This window comes from Agelaius phoeniceus, chromosome 1 (genome assembly GCF_051311805.1).
Source record: "Agelaius phoeniceus isolate bAgePho1 chromosome 1, bAgePho1.hap1, whole genome shotgun sequence".
NCBI classification, from domain to species: domain Eukaryota; kingdom Metazoa; phylum Chordata; class Aves; order Passeriformes; family Icteridae; genus Agelaius; species Agelaius phoeniceus.
Window position 1 is genome coordinate 79,378,514 of NC_135265.1, and position 15,595 is coordinate 79,394,108.

The 15,595-nt window shown below is 37.0% G+C and overlaps 1 protein-coding gene across 2 annotated transcripts in view; it reads left to right on the forward strand.

Moving 5' to 3' along the window:
• The window catches only part of RETREG1 (reticulophagy regulator 1), a 64,284-nt gene that overhangs the window by 42,217 nt on the left and 6,472 nt on the right, over window positions 1-15,595 (forward strand). For both annotated transcript variants that reach the window (XM_054633686.2, XM_077182038.1), the window contains 5 exons: window positions 8,423-8,549; window positions 10,397-10,481; window positions 11,672-11,809; window positions 13,641-13,705; window positions 14,827-14,953. In XM_054633686.2, the coding sequence (XP_054489661.2) occupies window positions 8,423-8,549; window positions 10,397-10,481; window positions 11,672-11,809; window positions 13,641-13,705; window positions 14,827-14,953 (542 nt within the window). The remainder of the gene's footprint in view (window positions 1-8,422; window positions 8,550-10,396; window positions 10,482-11,671; window positions 11,810-13,640; window positions 13,706-14,826; window positions 14,954-15,595) is intronic.

Consider the following 15,595-nt stretch of genomic DNA (forward strand, 5'->3'; position numbering starts at 1 on the left):
TAATTGCTGCTCTTCAAAAAATGTTTGGTGAGATCTCCACTTTGTTCAATTGTTTATTTTTCAATAAAGAAAAATGGAAATATGTGTGACCCTTTAAAAAAAGTTTTCAGCTTTGTAATAATATCGAATTTATTTTGTTCATAATTCTTTCTCTATAAAGGCTTGCAGCAAAATTTGGCAGCTAAACAGAAGGCCTAAGACTCTAAGACCTCTTTTTCTATCAAAGTTGGGAGTTTTTGTTTTGGAAGAAAAAAGATGAGCTTTTCTAAAGCAGTAACCTGGAAAAACATAACAGAGCCCGCTCTGCCCATTTATCATTTTTGAAGCTGCCGTTAAATTAACTGACCCTGATGTTCATCCTTCATTCTTTTGTGTCTTCCAATTTCTTTTTCTGAAATTAATTTGCCTTTTTGTCTCGGTCATAACAAATAGGATATAACTGGAGAACATTGCTGAAGAAGTGCTAATGAGGCCTGGTGGAGGTCAGAATATTTTCGTCCAAGTTAAACAAGAGGGAATAGAAGGAGGAGCTATGGGTGCTGTACAGGAGCAATTAATCTTAGAATTGCAAAGGAAGAAATTGTAATGTAAATTAACAGATAATGGTGTAATTTTAAGGGCACACTGAATCAAAGCTTCAGCTTGTATGCATTTAAAGAAGGAGAGCAGTAGTATTTTTGTGAAAGGTGCAGAATGAGCTTTGATCCCTGATTGGTTTCAGTGCACTGCCCTCCTTGTAGGCCCTGTTCAGATGCAAATACTCCTTATATCCTCTCTCCAAGTTCATGTCCTACTTCAGAAAATATGTAATATTGTGTCACAAGTGTATTTCATGAACATGGTTACATCATAGTTAAGTATGTGGCATTGGTCAATACTCTGTTAGTCATAATGCAAATTATAACGAAAAGCAAAGGAACAGAGGCACAAATACTTCTTAGTAAGGCTAGCCAAAAAGTGAAGAGTTGTGAAGAGCAGGTACCCACTTGAATCTTCTGTTGTGTTTTGGCACATGATCATGGCTGGTAGCAGATGAAGAACAGTGAGGAAATACATGGCCACAGGTAGAGGATTTAAAACAATTTAGCATAAGGAGATATTTTCCCTCAGGAATTCTTTATCGTCAGGTCCACTGCAGTTTTGGTGTAAGACTGTATATATATTTTTTTTAATTGACATTTTGTGAGGAATCTAATGATAGTCAAGAATGTATAAAAGACATTGTGAACATTGGTCCTGAAATGGTGGAAATATATGGCTTTAGGAACTCTCACTAATGCATCAGAGTAGTAAGTGATAGTCTACTTGTACAAAATACATTAAAACCCATGGAAAAGAGTCAAAATGAAGTTTTGCACAGAAAAAGTTAAAGTCATCTTGTTAGGTAAAACATAAAGTAATTTAAAAAAATATTCTTTGACACTTGAAAATACAGTTTTCCTTTTTTTTTCTGTGCAGTTTTTCTGCACTTCAGGGAATACTAAGCTCATCTTTCTTAGCTGTTTGACTTTGAAAGGCCTTGAGCTAGGAATATCCCAGCTGAAGAATGAGGAGGCTGTGAAGGAGGAAAATAAATTGATTTTGTGAAAAAGCACTAAAAGAGTTGTCTTTGCAAGAGAAAAATAATTCCAAAAGAATTGCTTCCAACAGCTGGGCAGACCTGTTTAAAGGTCTGCAAAGGGAACTTTATGATGATCTTGTTGCTTAGTAAGGAGTTTCCTTATTTTTCTGAACTAAAATATCTCTTTTGTGTTTGTAACAGTTACAAATGGGAACATGACCTGAAAGATCCCAGCCCTTGGACCATCTTGGTAAAAAGGGCAACAGCACATAGTAAACAGCATTATAGTCTTTGCTAAAGAGAAAGCAACTCAGTAATTGTATTTACATAACACTCCATTCTCATGCAAAGAGACGTTTAAAAAAATCTTAATGGCAGAAGTCATGAATTTGGACTAATGGCACTTGACTGTCAGATGATGCTTTGAATGACCTGGAGCTGCAGTAGTCGCTGGTGTTCTCCTCAGGGGGGCTGGGCAGGAGGAGTACAGGTCAGAGGAAGGGTTTCCTGTAGGAGCTGCCAGTCTGCTCACCAGAGTCTGCCCACAGGAGCTAAGCCCTGAAATGCCCCAGTTTAGCTGGACTATATTTTGTTTGTCTTAGCAGGACATCCAGCAAAAAGTGACAACATTTAATACTGTCTGCTGTATTGAGGAACTCGTATACTGGAATCACCTTCGAAAAAAGCTGGAATTAACCAGTTTGTTTTTGGTCAGCTGAAGAAATACAATGCAGCTCCTTATTAAGACTTCCTAAGATGACTGATGTATTATACCTGAATAGAAGAGATGAACACATGCCCTCCAGAATAAAATCTTGTTAGTAATGGGTTGTTTTTTTCATTTAAGCAAATTGTTGGATAAGATGAATTCCCCCTGTCTCTTTGCAGAACACTTCAGTGTATTTTTATAAAAGTAAGTTTGCTTTCATTTTCAGAAAACTTTATTCTCAACTAGTACAATAAGCAAAAAAAACTACTTTAATTTATTGGATTGATATTGTTTAGCAGGACATCAGTGGTAAAATGTTCCCATGTCAGTTGAAGAGAAGAAAATATAATTACAGCTTTGGTTTAACTCTCTGTGCAAGGAGTATATAGAGTTAGGGATGAAAGGTTGCTTATCTGTCACATGGCCCCACCATTCTGCTATGCAGTCCAGTGGGAAAGGCTCATCCAGCCTCATCAAATGCTGATGATTTAAACATATTTCTTGTACAGTAATATTACAAAACATCATCTTGGTCAGAAATAAAAGGGGGAAAGCTGTGAAATAAGATTTTTTTTTCAGTTTTTTATTCCCCACCTTCCCTTGGGAAAAAAACCAAAACAGGAACAGCAAAGTGGACAGATGCACTGTTAATAAAAAGCACAAAATTGAAGTGTCAGATGCAAATAGACGAGGCTGGGAAGAAAAGACTTCAAGAGTTTGAAAAGCAATGTTACACAGTATAACACAATTCATTTAGTTCTTATAAACAATGTATTTGAAGTACTGGAGGTGTGATAATTAAAGGTGATTTTTGGATGGGAAATGTTAGCTACTCTTTGAGGGGGATAACTACATTTTCCAGCTTCCATTTAAAAACAAGATCTGTCTCTATATTGTAGAGATTCAAAGAGTCCCAAAGCCTCAACATTGAAGGGATGGTCAAGTGTGATCTGTTAAAGGATGTAAGCCACAGTACCACATGTTAGTGAGCCTAAATCTGTGCAGCACCTGTGGATTGGCAATGGGAAATAGGGTGCATATGGATATCTACAAGCTGAAGAGGTTTCTGTTAGAAAAACTGCAATATTTGGAGCAAAAAGGTGGAAGATGAAAATTCTCCCCAAAGTCTAAGAATGGAGTGTATTTGTAGATGCATCCTGGTTTTGTTTGTTTTTGGTTTGGTTTGGTTTGGTGGGGGTTTTTTTGTTTTTTGTTTTTTTGGTTTTTTTTGTTTTTTTTTTGTTTGGTTTGGTTTTGGGTTTTTTTTTTTTTTTTTTTTTTTTGTGGAAGTCTTTGATGCAAGGACAATTTTACATGGTATCCCAGTGATTCATTTAAATTGCAGGTCTTGTTAACTTGGTCATGGCCACATGACACAAATACAATTATTTTAGTATACTTAATGATTGCATAGGATCCAAAAGTGGCACAGGATAGAGCCCAGTTCTACCTAGTCACCTTTAAAATTAGCCACATGGGTCATTAGGATGCTGTGCTGTGAGTTTAGTAGTGCTGGCCATTCTGTCTTTCCACATAGTGCACATAACATTCACAAATGTGTTACATTTTGTGTCCATAAGGCTAATCAATAGTGCATTGTGTCCAACAAAGTTCAATAGTAGCTTTTAGAGCTTTTGCCATTTGTACTTTAATATACTTAACTGTGAAATTTCCTTTTATCACTATTTTATATTTTGGAAAGAAAAAGGGGTGTTTATTTTCATTTTCAGTATATGTCCTCCTGAAATTGCTATGTAAAATAAAAAATTTACACAAAACTTTTTAGTCTAGATACTATTTTAAATCCCTTATCTCTGTACCTTAATAATTTAGAAGAAAAATTTTAAAACCTAATTTTTTTGTGTAAGTCTTCAGGTATAAAGTGATTGCTTCAGAGAAAAACTGTACCATTATAATAACTCCCTTTTGCACTGCAGTGACTTCTTTCTTACAGCAGAAACCTGTGAAAGCTCTGAAAAGGTAGACCTGCTTGACTGGGGTTTGCCAACAGTTTGCAGCCTGGATTTCCTTTGAGTTTCATTATGAACTCCTGGTTGCCTGTTTGTCCTTTGATATCCAGATCCCTTACAGTTGCACCATCCTACAGGTTCTATATATTACCTTTTTAAAAATTACCAAATAGCCATATTACCTATATTTTGATGTACATATCTTTGGGAATGTAACTTTTGATTCTTCCACCTTGACTACTACATTCCAAGTTACCCGAAAATTACAGAGTGCACAGGCTTCAAATGTATGTGGTTACAGCTGGGAAATCAGGAGGGTTTAGAAGCTCTATAATTACAAACTCTATGTTTATGTGGGTGCAGTCCTTCTGATCCACCACATCATGGTGTTCTCTTGTCACTGCTGCAGTTCTGAGTAGCATATCTGCATGAAGATACATAGAAAAGTGTGTGCACAAAATTCAAAACAATCCAGCACATCACGAAGAGATCTTTAAACCAGTAACATGAGATCTGCTGACCTTTCTGAGAGAAATGTGATGGGGCTTTGCTTGAACAGATGTCTAGCTATGAAATGGGAGCATGACACCATCAGTCATTTTTAGCAAACATAATGCCACTGTCTCTTCTGGCCAGGGTTTGTGACTGTGATCAGTGGGAGCGTCTGGGTGGTAGAGTGTTTTGGGTAGGTTTTTTTAACAATTACTAGGCAACAGTTTATATATTTGCTCAGTTATAGAAATGATGCAATAGGCAGTCAGAAGGATGTGAGTAATTTATTTTTTCTGAACACCCTCAACCCTATTGATGGTAGTTTTAGAATGGAAGTGTAGCACTGCATATCAAACTAATAATAAGTGATGGGAGCATAAACTATTATTCTTTCTAAATTACCCACAAAAGCCTTTGAAAGTATTCAGAGTTGGCTGATTATCCCCAAAGGAGCACCTGGGCAGCAGTCCCCAGAGCTGTTTTGGCAGCAAGTATAGGGTTCACATTTAAGTAATGTACTAATATTATGCTGAAATAGATTTATATTCTTGGTTGACTTATGTCATAGTCAGGCACTCCACATTCATCATCTACATCACTTCACGTGTCTTCTTTTTCCCTTTTTATCTTTAAATGTGACCATTGGAAAATTAAATTCTCTGGAGTATGCATCACTGTGTGCTTGTTTCCTTTTGATCTAATGCAGGCTTCATAGTTACCTTTGTTTTTACAGGGCCATGACATAACCCCTCTGTCTTTGTGTACATACATTATACATTGTACATTCAACTATATGATGTACCTCCTTTCTTTTTCACTCCCCCTTCACCAGGATCTGTTGCTTCCCCTTTGTTCCAACCTCTGGACTGTGTGTAACACTACTATTTGAGTCAGCTCAGGGTAAAAAGACAGGAAAGATAGATATCACTAAGGCTGGTGGTTGTTGGGAGGTGTGAACAATTGGAGGCAGCATGTGCATCTGGTGGTCACACCGAAGATCAGCAAGCTGACTTTCTTACACCTCTAATTGCCTAAGATCAGAGTAAGGCTTCCAAATAGTCCCTGGTGTTCCTTGTAAAATAGAAAATTGTGTTGTCTTACGATTTCTTGTGGCCTAGAAGCGACTGCCAAGTACTCTTTTGTGGAGTTCAGTAGTGTGTTTGCAAAGTTTTGAAGCAAATTTCACCTATACCATCCACTCATCCACTCCCCTTGCTTGTCTTCTTGTCTATGCACCACATGTGGACCACAGGGCCAAAGCATATGGCAAGATATTTTATCTGCACTGCAGCTCATGCTTTCAAAAACTTGGCTAAAGAAAGCATCACTATCACCAAGCAAGGCTACTGCAGAGAACTTTCCCTGCAAATGTGCACTTTTTTGTCATAATTTGCATTTTTGTTTTTGAATTGTTACTAGTTATGATTGACTTGTTATAGCTTCTTCTCTTTAATCTATATTGTCTTTATATTAGTGGTATAGTTTGCATTTTTATTGTACTTTCTGCTTTTGTATTTCCCCCCTCTGTTTTTACTATCAGCTTTAAATTATTAAACTGAGTATCTACAGTTGTCCTAGGTATTTACAGTTGTCGCAGGTATTTCAAAGGTCTAATTTGATAGCAGGCATCAGGCCTGTTCATTTTTTCTTTGTGCTTCCACAAAGTTCTACTTTGATTGTCAACAATTTCAAATAAAGGGTAGGAATAAAAGTCTGTGAAAGGATTTTATTATTCAGAGCACTGTCATCATAGTAGCTTTCAGTAATGGAATAAATAGGCAGCTCTTAAAGTACTTATTATTAATGCTATAAAATGGTTTACAGAAGTTGGAAGCAGTGTTTCTTTAGGGGAAGTAGCCTATCCATAAGAATTGCAGTTCCTGTAGGCCAAAATGCTTGTATAGTACTTTCCTGAAGCCACTAATTATCACAGATGATGGAAAATGAAATCTCTACTGTGGGTGGGATGCAGACAGTTCTGTGTAACATTGCTCATCCATCCAGCTGGGTTCCTGCAGTGATCTCTATGAGTTATGTTATGGTTTTATTTGCATCCTCTGTCACAGACAAATATCTGCATTCAATGCCTTGCATGGTTGGGAAATCGCCAAAGTCACCTAGTCCAAGACACAGGGCTCTTATCCTATGCATTTCAGGTGTGCTGTTTAAATAGTTCAATGTTTGTTTTCCTCAAAAGGGAGGAAAAACCCCTCACCCTGCCTATTTTGTAATGTAAGAGGAAATCTCACCACTACAAGACTATAAATACTATAATGCAGTCAGGAATAGGGCACCAGTTTTGAGGTTCGGACTTTAATGAGCTTTACCCCGGGGCTGAAGCCGCAGTTCCATGCAGGTGGCGGTGCCCGGGCAGTGCGGTCCTGTCCCCGCCGTGTCCCCTCCGCCCCTCCCGTCCCTGGCTGGTCCCCGCGGCTGTGCCACCACCTCGTGGCGAACGAGGACAGCCGGGAGGCAGGGAAGGCTCTCCGCGGAGCATTTTTGACCGAAATCGTGCCTTTTTACAAAAGCGACCGTGTGCAGCTGATAGGAGTCGGGAGTTTGACCTGACCGTCTGTGTGTCCCCCGATGGCTGTGCACCGACCCGTGTACAGCCATTTTTTCATCATGTAGATTATTTATCTTGTAATTCGATCTACCTGGGACAAAATGTTTACTGTTAATGCATTAGTCATGTAATGGGTTATTTATCTCTGTGAAATGACCAGAGTTGCTCATGGCTGGCTTGCATTCGCTGTGATCAAAGCTGTGTGTACTCAGCGGTGTGTTATGTGAAAAGTAACTTAGTAAAAGCTGGTGTAGAATTGACTTCAGATTCTCAGTGTTTGCACGGTGGGTTGTCCATTCTTTGTACCAGTTTGACTTGACACTGACTAGCCTGTGCATGTCTTTATTATTATTTGTTGTTTCATAAACCAGCTTTGTTGTAGACGCTCTGTTTACTCCACAAAGGTATATGATGTGACCATTTAAGCTCGATATGGGATAAACTGATCAGCCCCCAAATGTGATAGACACATATGCCGCTGTCCCATGGTTTTCCAAAAATTCTTTGGTACAGGTTTTTTGGGGGGGGGGGATTGTTATTTTATTAAAAGCACTGAACAGTCATAAGATAGCTTTAGAAACAGTCCTTTCAGTATAATAGAAAAACGTAAATTCAATAGGAAAATTAATGTAAACATCAAGACTCCAAGAGCAGTTTCTTTTTCTCTAGGTTGAGTAGCAATTTCATCATCATAGTTTGCAGAACAAAGTAAAAAAAATAGAAAAGAAAAAGCACAAGGATTAAATATATAAAATGAAATTTATTAATATGTGTGGCCATCTTGTGGCAATAAAAAGTACTGTGGTATTTTTTAAAAGAAAAAATAGTATTTAAAAAGAGGTTTGGGATCAGTTGCTTCATTTGGATGACAACTGTGCCTTCAACTCAATGTCTTCATATGACAAGAATGAATAATTTTTTACGGACTGAAAACTGCTACTACTGGACAGATTAATATTTTTTTAGTTAAAAAGATCCAATTAGCTCAATATAAAATACAAAGAAACAAGCACAGGTGTCTCTAGCATAGCAACAACCATTTTACATGATGTTTTCAACCAGTTTCAACTTCCATATGAGCTGTAACCAAAGTCAGGTATTTTTGTTTTTTTTGTTTTACTCAGCTGGAAAGTCACCGATTCCAGTCAAGACTACAGACTCAGAATAAATCAGTGCATTTCAGAAACGCTGATGAGTTTATTTGTATTTCTTCAAGAAATGTCCCACTTTAAGGAACAAAACCCTGGCAAGGTAAGCACTCCCCAGTAAGATTAATGGTTAATAAATCTATATGATTTAATAAAAAGGTGAGATAGACTTAGAAAAAAAAAACAAATGAACAAGCAAAAAACAAAAGAGAAAACTGTACCTTCTGACACATAGTCATGAGTTTCTGCTATTTTTTTTTTCTGTGAAGAACATGGGTAGGTAGTCAGTGGGAAAAGCTGTTCACAGTAAACTTTATAGCAATACAGTCCATCCCTTTACAGCTATTAGAACTTCACCAGTTATTCCATGAACTTTTTAAAGGAAATTTAAAACACCACAGTTTAACTACAATTTATTAAGAACTTGAAAAAGCAAAAAAGTAAATAGGCATGTTCTTAAACATAAACTTTTTTTAACTCAAATAAATGTAGTTTCCAGAAACAGCTGCATGAAGAGAGTTTCTCATACTTTATTGTGGCAATTTTTCATCTATACACTAACAGTTGGTGATTTTCCCTTTTTTTACTAGAAAGACTGAGCTGGAGAACCCAGCTCATGAAGAGGCAAGCAAAAGTAAGGCTTTTTTTTCCTCCAGGTTGGAAGGATACCATTATTTAGTTCTAGTAAAACGTGAAGCAGGGGTTTTTTTCCCAAAGAGAAATATAAATAAGTAAATTTATATTATGATAACAATAGATGAAATTTTTATATTTGTATTGCTAAATACAAGTTAAAAGAAGACTACAGGATTTCTTCTCCTCTTTTAATCTCTTAGTTGCCAGAAGGTCTTTCCTAAAAACAAGCCATTCAGAATTAGCAAATAGAAAGTATGTAGTACCACACTCAAATATTAGCAGTTAAGATTGAAAATACAGAGGAGCAGCTGGATGAAAAAAAAAGAAAGTTATAGAAGAATGAAAATTATGGAGAAAAAATTACTAAATTATATAAAGAGCAGTTGTATGTCTAGACAATAAAGTTATATTTAAAAGAAGTTCATAGTGAAGTAAAGAAATGTGGTAGCAGTATTGTGGTGACATGACTGTAACTGTATGTTAAGAGATATCTAATACTAATTTAGAAATTATAATGTTGATAGCACGTTTTTCCTTCTTTTCCCTGACCTCATTCTCTAAGCCATGCCATTATTTTACTGGTATAATTAGAAGCAAATTAGACAGTAATGCTGTGTGCAAAATTTCTTTGAATTAACCATTTTATTGAATTCAGCTCCAAAAGCAAATGGATCCTTTCTGCAAACTTTCAACAGATCAGTTGAGCACTGTGCAGTGGTGAAAAATGCACTGTTATTTCTCAGTCACCACAAAGGCCAAATCTCAAATTTTATGGTGAAATTTTGGCTCAGCCGTGTCGTCAACAGAGGTATTAGAGCAGCCAACAAGCATCAAGAGATTGCTTGCCAGCATATGAGAGAAAACAGTTTCACAAAGTAACACAACAGGGGAGAGAGCTGTAGCTGGAGGAAGGATGTTTTGCTTTTGTAAACATGCAGCAAGCATGCACTGTAATATTGCAATTAGTGAGTTGGGCTTTTTCCTGCATATAAATTGTCCAGCCTATTTTCATGCAATGAAGGTATAATTTCTAGTGATATTATCAATAAACATGAGCTTGTTAAAGCTTTACAGTAAATGAATAAAAATAGCATGTTTTTATGGTAGAAGAGGGGATGCATCCCTAATTAGCCAAAATTGACTGTTTGATGCTTATTTTCACCAGAAGTGTTAAAGGTAATTCCCAGTTTTAAAAAACAATCTTCAATTTTGCACTGCATTCTAGATTTCATTAGCATGCAACATCTTCCTTTTGCAAAATGATCAAGTCATTTCAGTGAAAGTATTAATGGTGTATTTTAATGTTTTTGCCAGTTTTGCCTACTAGTCTGCAGCATATGTACATTTTTCACTGTCTTGGGAAGTTACATTCCTGGAGTTGTCCTCTCCTATGTCTTGTGTAAGTATGGTCTCTTTTCCAGTCCTGATTTGTGTATGTGTGTACTGTTCATTATTTGGTCTCTGTGTAGGGACTGTTTATTTATTTGTCTATATACCTGTTTACACACTCGTGCAAGTTTGCAGAAGACACCAATCTCTGTGGTGCAGTTGACAAGTCTGAGGGACAGGATAGCATCCAGAGGGACCTCGACAAGCTCAAGAAGTGGGCCCATGAGAACCTCATGACGTTTAGCTAGACCAAGTGCAAGGTGCTGCTCCTGGATCAGGGTAAACCCTGGTATGAACCCAGGCTGGAGGATGAACAAATCCAGAGCAGCCCTGCCCAGAAGGATTTGGGGGTGCTGGAATGGCTGGACATGACCCAGCCATGAGCACTCACAGCTCAGAAATCCAACTGTGTCCTGGGCTGCAGCCAAAGCAGTGTAGCCAGCAGGGGAGGGAGGGAGGGGATTCTGCCCCCCTACTCTGCTCTAGTGACACCCCACCTGCAGTCCTGGGGGTCCCCAGCACAGGAAGGACATGGACCTGTTGAGTCCAAAGGAGGGGACATGGAGATTATCAGAGGGCCCTAGCACCTGTCCTGTGAAAAGTGAGCAAGCTGGGGATGTTTAGCCTGGAGAAGAGAACACTCTGGGGAGAGGCCTTTCAGTTCCTAAGGGGGGCTTTCAAGAAAGCTGGGGACAAACATCTGAGCAGTGCCTGCTGCAATAGCACAAGAGTTGATGGTTTTAAACTGAAGGAGGGTCAATTTAGGTTAGATATAAGAAAGAATTTGTTTGCAGTTTTTTGTCATTCAGAAGTCAGTTTACAAGTGTTTTCAGTGTGTTGATTCTGGCACAATGTTGCATAGTCACTTCTGTCAAAGTTGATATATCAAAATCAGACTAAGTTAAGGTAATGATAGATGTTATAATGACCATAAATTGTGTCTTACTGATAGTCAAAAATATGTCAATTGGTATGAATATAATGATATTTTCTGTAATAAGTAAGAATGGCTTCTCAAAACTGGATTTTACCTTAAAAGTGTCTGACATGGGCATTCCACAATGCATTTTTATGTAAAACTAACTGTATTATGTAAAGTTACTAGTTATCTTATGCAAAGGCATTGTTTAAATTTTTAGTAGCTTCTTGTACAGCAATATTTCAATACCATTTTTTTCTCTGTCTTCATTTTTATCACAGTATTGTGTGCCTTTTTATGTCCCTTCCTTAAGTGCAATGAATTTGGACAGAAACTGTGCAGCAAAATAAAGGCTGTTTTGATGAAAGTAGATTTTGGAATAGTGGAATATATCAACCAGAAGAAAAAAGAGAGATCTGGTGAGTAGTTAATTATAGTCCCATATATTATTATATAATATTATTGTGTTTCTGTATGCAGAGCATTTCATTCACCTTGCAGAAAGTTTGGTTTGTCCTGAGAAGCCAGCTGTAGAGATATTTCTTGCTTTGAACCTGGCTACTGTTATTAGCTTTATAAGGAGTAACAATGTATGTCAAATATCTGGGTTTGATAATAAAGAAATTATTACTTCATGGAAAGAAACAAGGCAAGCTCTTTTTATGTGATTAGATGTACTGCTTATAAGTTTTCAGAAAAAAAAAATACTTGCTGTAAGCTTGCAATGCTTATCTCTCTTCAGATAAGGCAAACTTTCCTAGCAGAGAGAGTCACTCAAGAGTCTCAAAATAAGTACACAACAGAATTTTCAGTAAGAGACAAAACTCTGTTCCTTTATCTAAATCTGCCTTGGTTTCACTCCTTCCAGCAAAAAAAAAACTGTTTTCTTCTCCAAATATTCCAAAAGCATGTAAGAATTGCCACAGGATAGCAGCTACAAATTAATCCAAATTTCTATGTGGAAAGGGGAGGAATCATTTTTAAACAAAATCTTGCCTATCTCGCCCAATATCTTTCTAATACTGGGAACTTTTAGATTTTAAGCAATAAACCTATTTCAAGGAAAATCTGTATATGAACAGTGTTAGTTTGTTTCTTCTGCATGCTCCAGTTTTGGTAATTAAACCTGTGCAGTGTAGTCACACTACTTTGCAGGTATTCTACCCTTTTAAATTAGTGCTACATCAGTAGACTTAATATCTGCTTTAAAACGTGCATTTCTTGTAACCATTATACAATTCATTATACAATGTGCTGTTCCTAGACCCAAGGAGAACCACCGTGTGTCTTTTCCCCTTCTCTTACATTTAATGTGATAGTAATTGAAAATAAGGAATAATGCATTGGAAATTTTCTTTCATGCATTATTCTGCCTGTTAAGTTTTTAAGTGAAACTGGCAGAGACAAAGATCAGACTATAGTTTCATAAACTTCATAAGCCAGCACTGGGAAAATGGTTGAGGTTAGATGCATCCTTAACTGCATTTCATCCTCCAGTTTAATTTAACACTGACAAGTTCCCTACCTTGCTTTGCTTCTTGGGTTCACCGCATGGGCTCACAAACCTTGTGTTGGCACAAGAGAGGAAAGAGCAAGTTGCAGGAAGAAGCAACCAAGGGCACTTTGGCTGTGTTTTTCATTTTATATTGGTTTAAAAGATTCTCAGACAGAGGAGGCAAAATTTTTATCTCTGCTTATCTGTAAAGAGCAACATTCTACCAGACTTCAGAGGATGCTTTGTATGCATATTTGCATATGACTGTGAATGCAGGGTAGCTGGGTGTTGGTAGAAGAAGGGGTTTGTAAATCAAGATTACATGCAATTATCAAGAAAATTGCACGTTCTCATGTAAAAGTAATGTGGTTGGATAACTACACAGCCTGTTCTACCAACATGTTACACCTGTGCATTTTACCAGCAGTGTAGTCTAAAAGAGAGATATCTATTTGCCAGGGCAGATGACTTTCTAGTGAGCAACAGAGACTCCAGAAGGAAGTACAGTGCAGGTAAATAGATCTACTGGAATGTATTCAGAATAACATTCTTTCCCCCACTGTGGTTGCTGTATTTTGATAAGCAGCCAGTCTCTCAGTCAGGCTTGTTTCCCTGGTAGCATAGCACATAAATGGTGCACTGTGTCAGCAGGTGGAGAGTTATTGTGTACACAAGCTGTGTGACAGAGAACACACACTGAACCTGGAAATCCATTGTCATGAGTAGGATAAAAAAATATATCTTTTTTCTTTCAGAAACAGCAAAAACAAAAGCCACAGAAGATGACAGTGAATTAGACATATCAGCTCTGTGTCCTAAGGTGACTTTTTTTCAGTCAGCCCTGTCTTGCTTTTAGAATCTATATAGATAATGGGAGGCTATCTAGATTGCTGTCTCTGTTCTTCTGTGGAAGACTTTGCCCTCCCCAGGAGGCTGTGTTCCTGAACTAAGCAGTATGCTTTAGAAGTGATTCATAGTCTCCACCTTTAGCCTTATACTAACCAACCTACTGCATTTGTGACTCCTGGCCTTCAAGGTAATGGTTTCATTGGCCTACTGAGCTAAGAATGTGTTTATTTTGTATTGGCTGTAGAATGATTGTGTTAATATTTAAAAGCAAAGGTGGTTACTTTTATTTCCAACACTGAAATTGCAGTTGATTTTTATCAAATTAAAATACAAAAGGGAAACATTAATAGGAAACTGTTGTGGTTCTATGTAATTTGTCAGATATTTTTGTAATCCCTTGTCTAATTATTTTCAATGATGGTGCAAATAGGTATATAAAATCTTTCTAGATATGTATGAGAACACTCAAATTTCCCATTTTTCTTCTAGTATTCTAAATGACTGTATGGCAAAGGTTTTTCTGCTATAATCAAAATACCAGTTGGTATTTTAAAAATAATTTTAATAGGAATTATTATGTAGTATTTGATCCGTGGTATATAAAGCCTGACTTTGACAGGGATTGCTTTGGAGGTGATTTTGTGTTGGGAAAAAAATATCCCATGGGATAAAAATTTGTATCTGACATAAGTAAATACTGTTCAATAAATTGGTAACGGATAATAGGTTTTTTGTTCAGCTAATTTTTGATGGTCTTATAGATATTGGGCTGTTTTTTCTGGTCCAAGTTTACTCATTTTGTTACATTATGCACATTTGGTATTTGCAGGCCCATTTTGCTTTTATTACAGTAACTGGAATTTTCTATGCTTCTTTAGTATAATACAGCCTTTAGTTATTACAAAGAGGCATGTTTCACTTATAAGCATTGTATAGTATTTTCATGTTTCTTCAATTAAGGCTAAAATAGGAGGTGATTTATGTTGCTATGACATACAAGAGGGGTTTTTTTCAGTCTCTAAGCATTGGCTTTCTGCAGTGTGATTTTTTTAAAATATAATAATACCATGTATGGGACTATTTTCTGTGTAGGTTAGTCCTGCAATTGTTGCCAAAGAGCTGTCAGTGTCTGACACAGATGTCTCAGAAGTATCCTGGACCGATAATGGGACCTTTAACTTATCTGAGGGGTATTCTCCACAGACAGACACATCTGATGGTATGTAACAGCTTCATCTATATCATCACTGGACTCCAGATGTGCAAGGTACCTCAAAATTATTAGACAATTTGAGGACAGGTTTTGGCGTTGTTACTTTTCTCTCTGAAACTAATTTAAGGTTAATCTTAGTGTTTTGTGTAGTTTTGGATACATCTTGTGTAAGAACTGTCCTCATCTTAAAAATGTTAAAATACATCAGCAAGTGTCTAAATAAATAAGTAGTACTGGGTAAAACCAACACATTCAATAAGTGCTAGATGTAGCACTCTCTTCCACCAAACCTTTCAAGCAAGTAAACCTTTTAAAATTACTACTAATGCCTTTGTGGGTAAGCTAAGCAAATAAAAGCTGAGAAAGAAACAGTGAATACACTGACTTGTTAAACAGCCAATTAAAGAAAGTATTATCAAGTTTTACTACTAGACATGAAGACAGCCAGCAATGAGCCTATGAAGACTTAGACTAGGAAAAGATTCTCAAGCACTTGGCTTGATCTTGACCAGAAAAAAATTCTTACTTTTTATCAGTAAACACTTTGCTGGAATAAAGATTAAGAACAGCAGTAGTTTGGTGTTATCTCACCTGTGGATCTGTTGCTCTGCTCATCTTGCATTTCTCCTAGGAAAAGCTCCCTGTAAA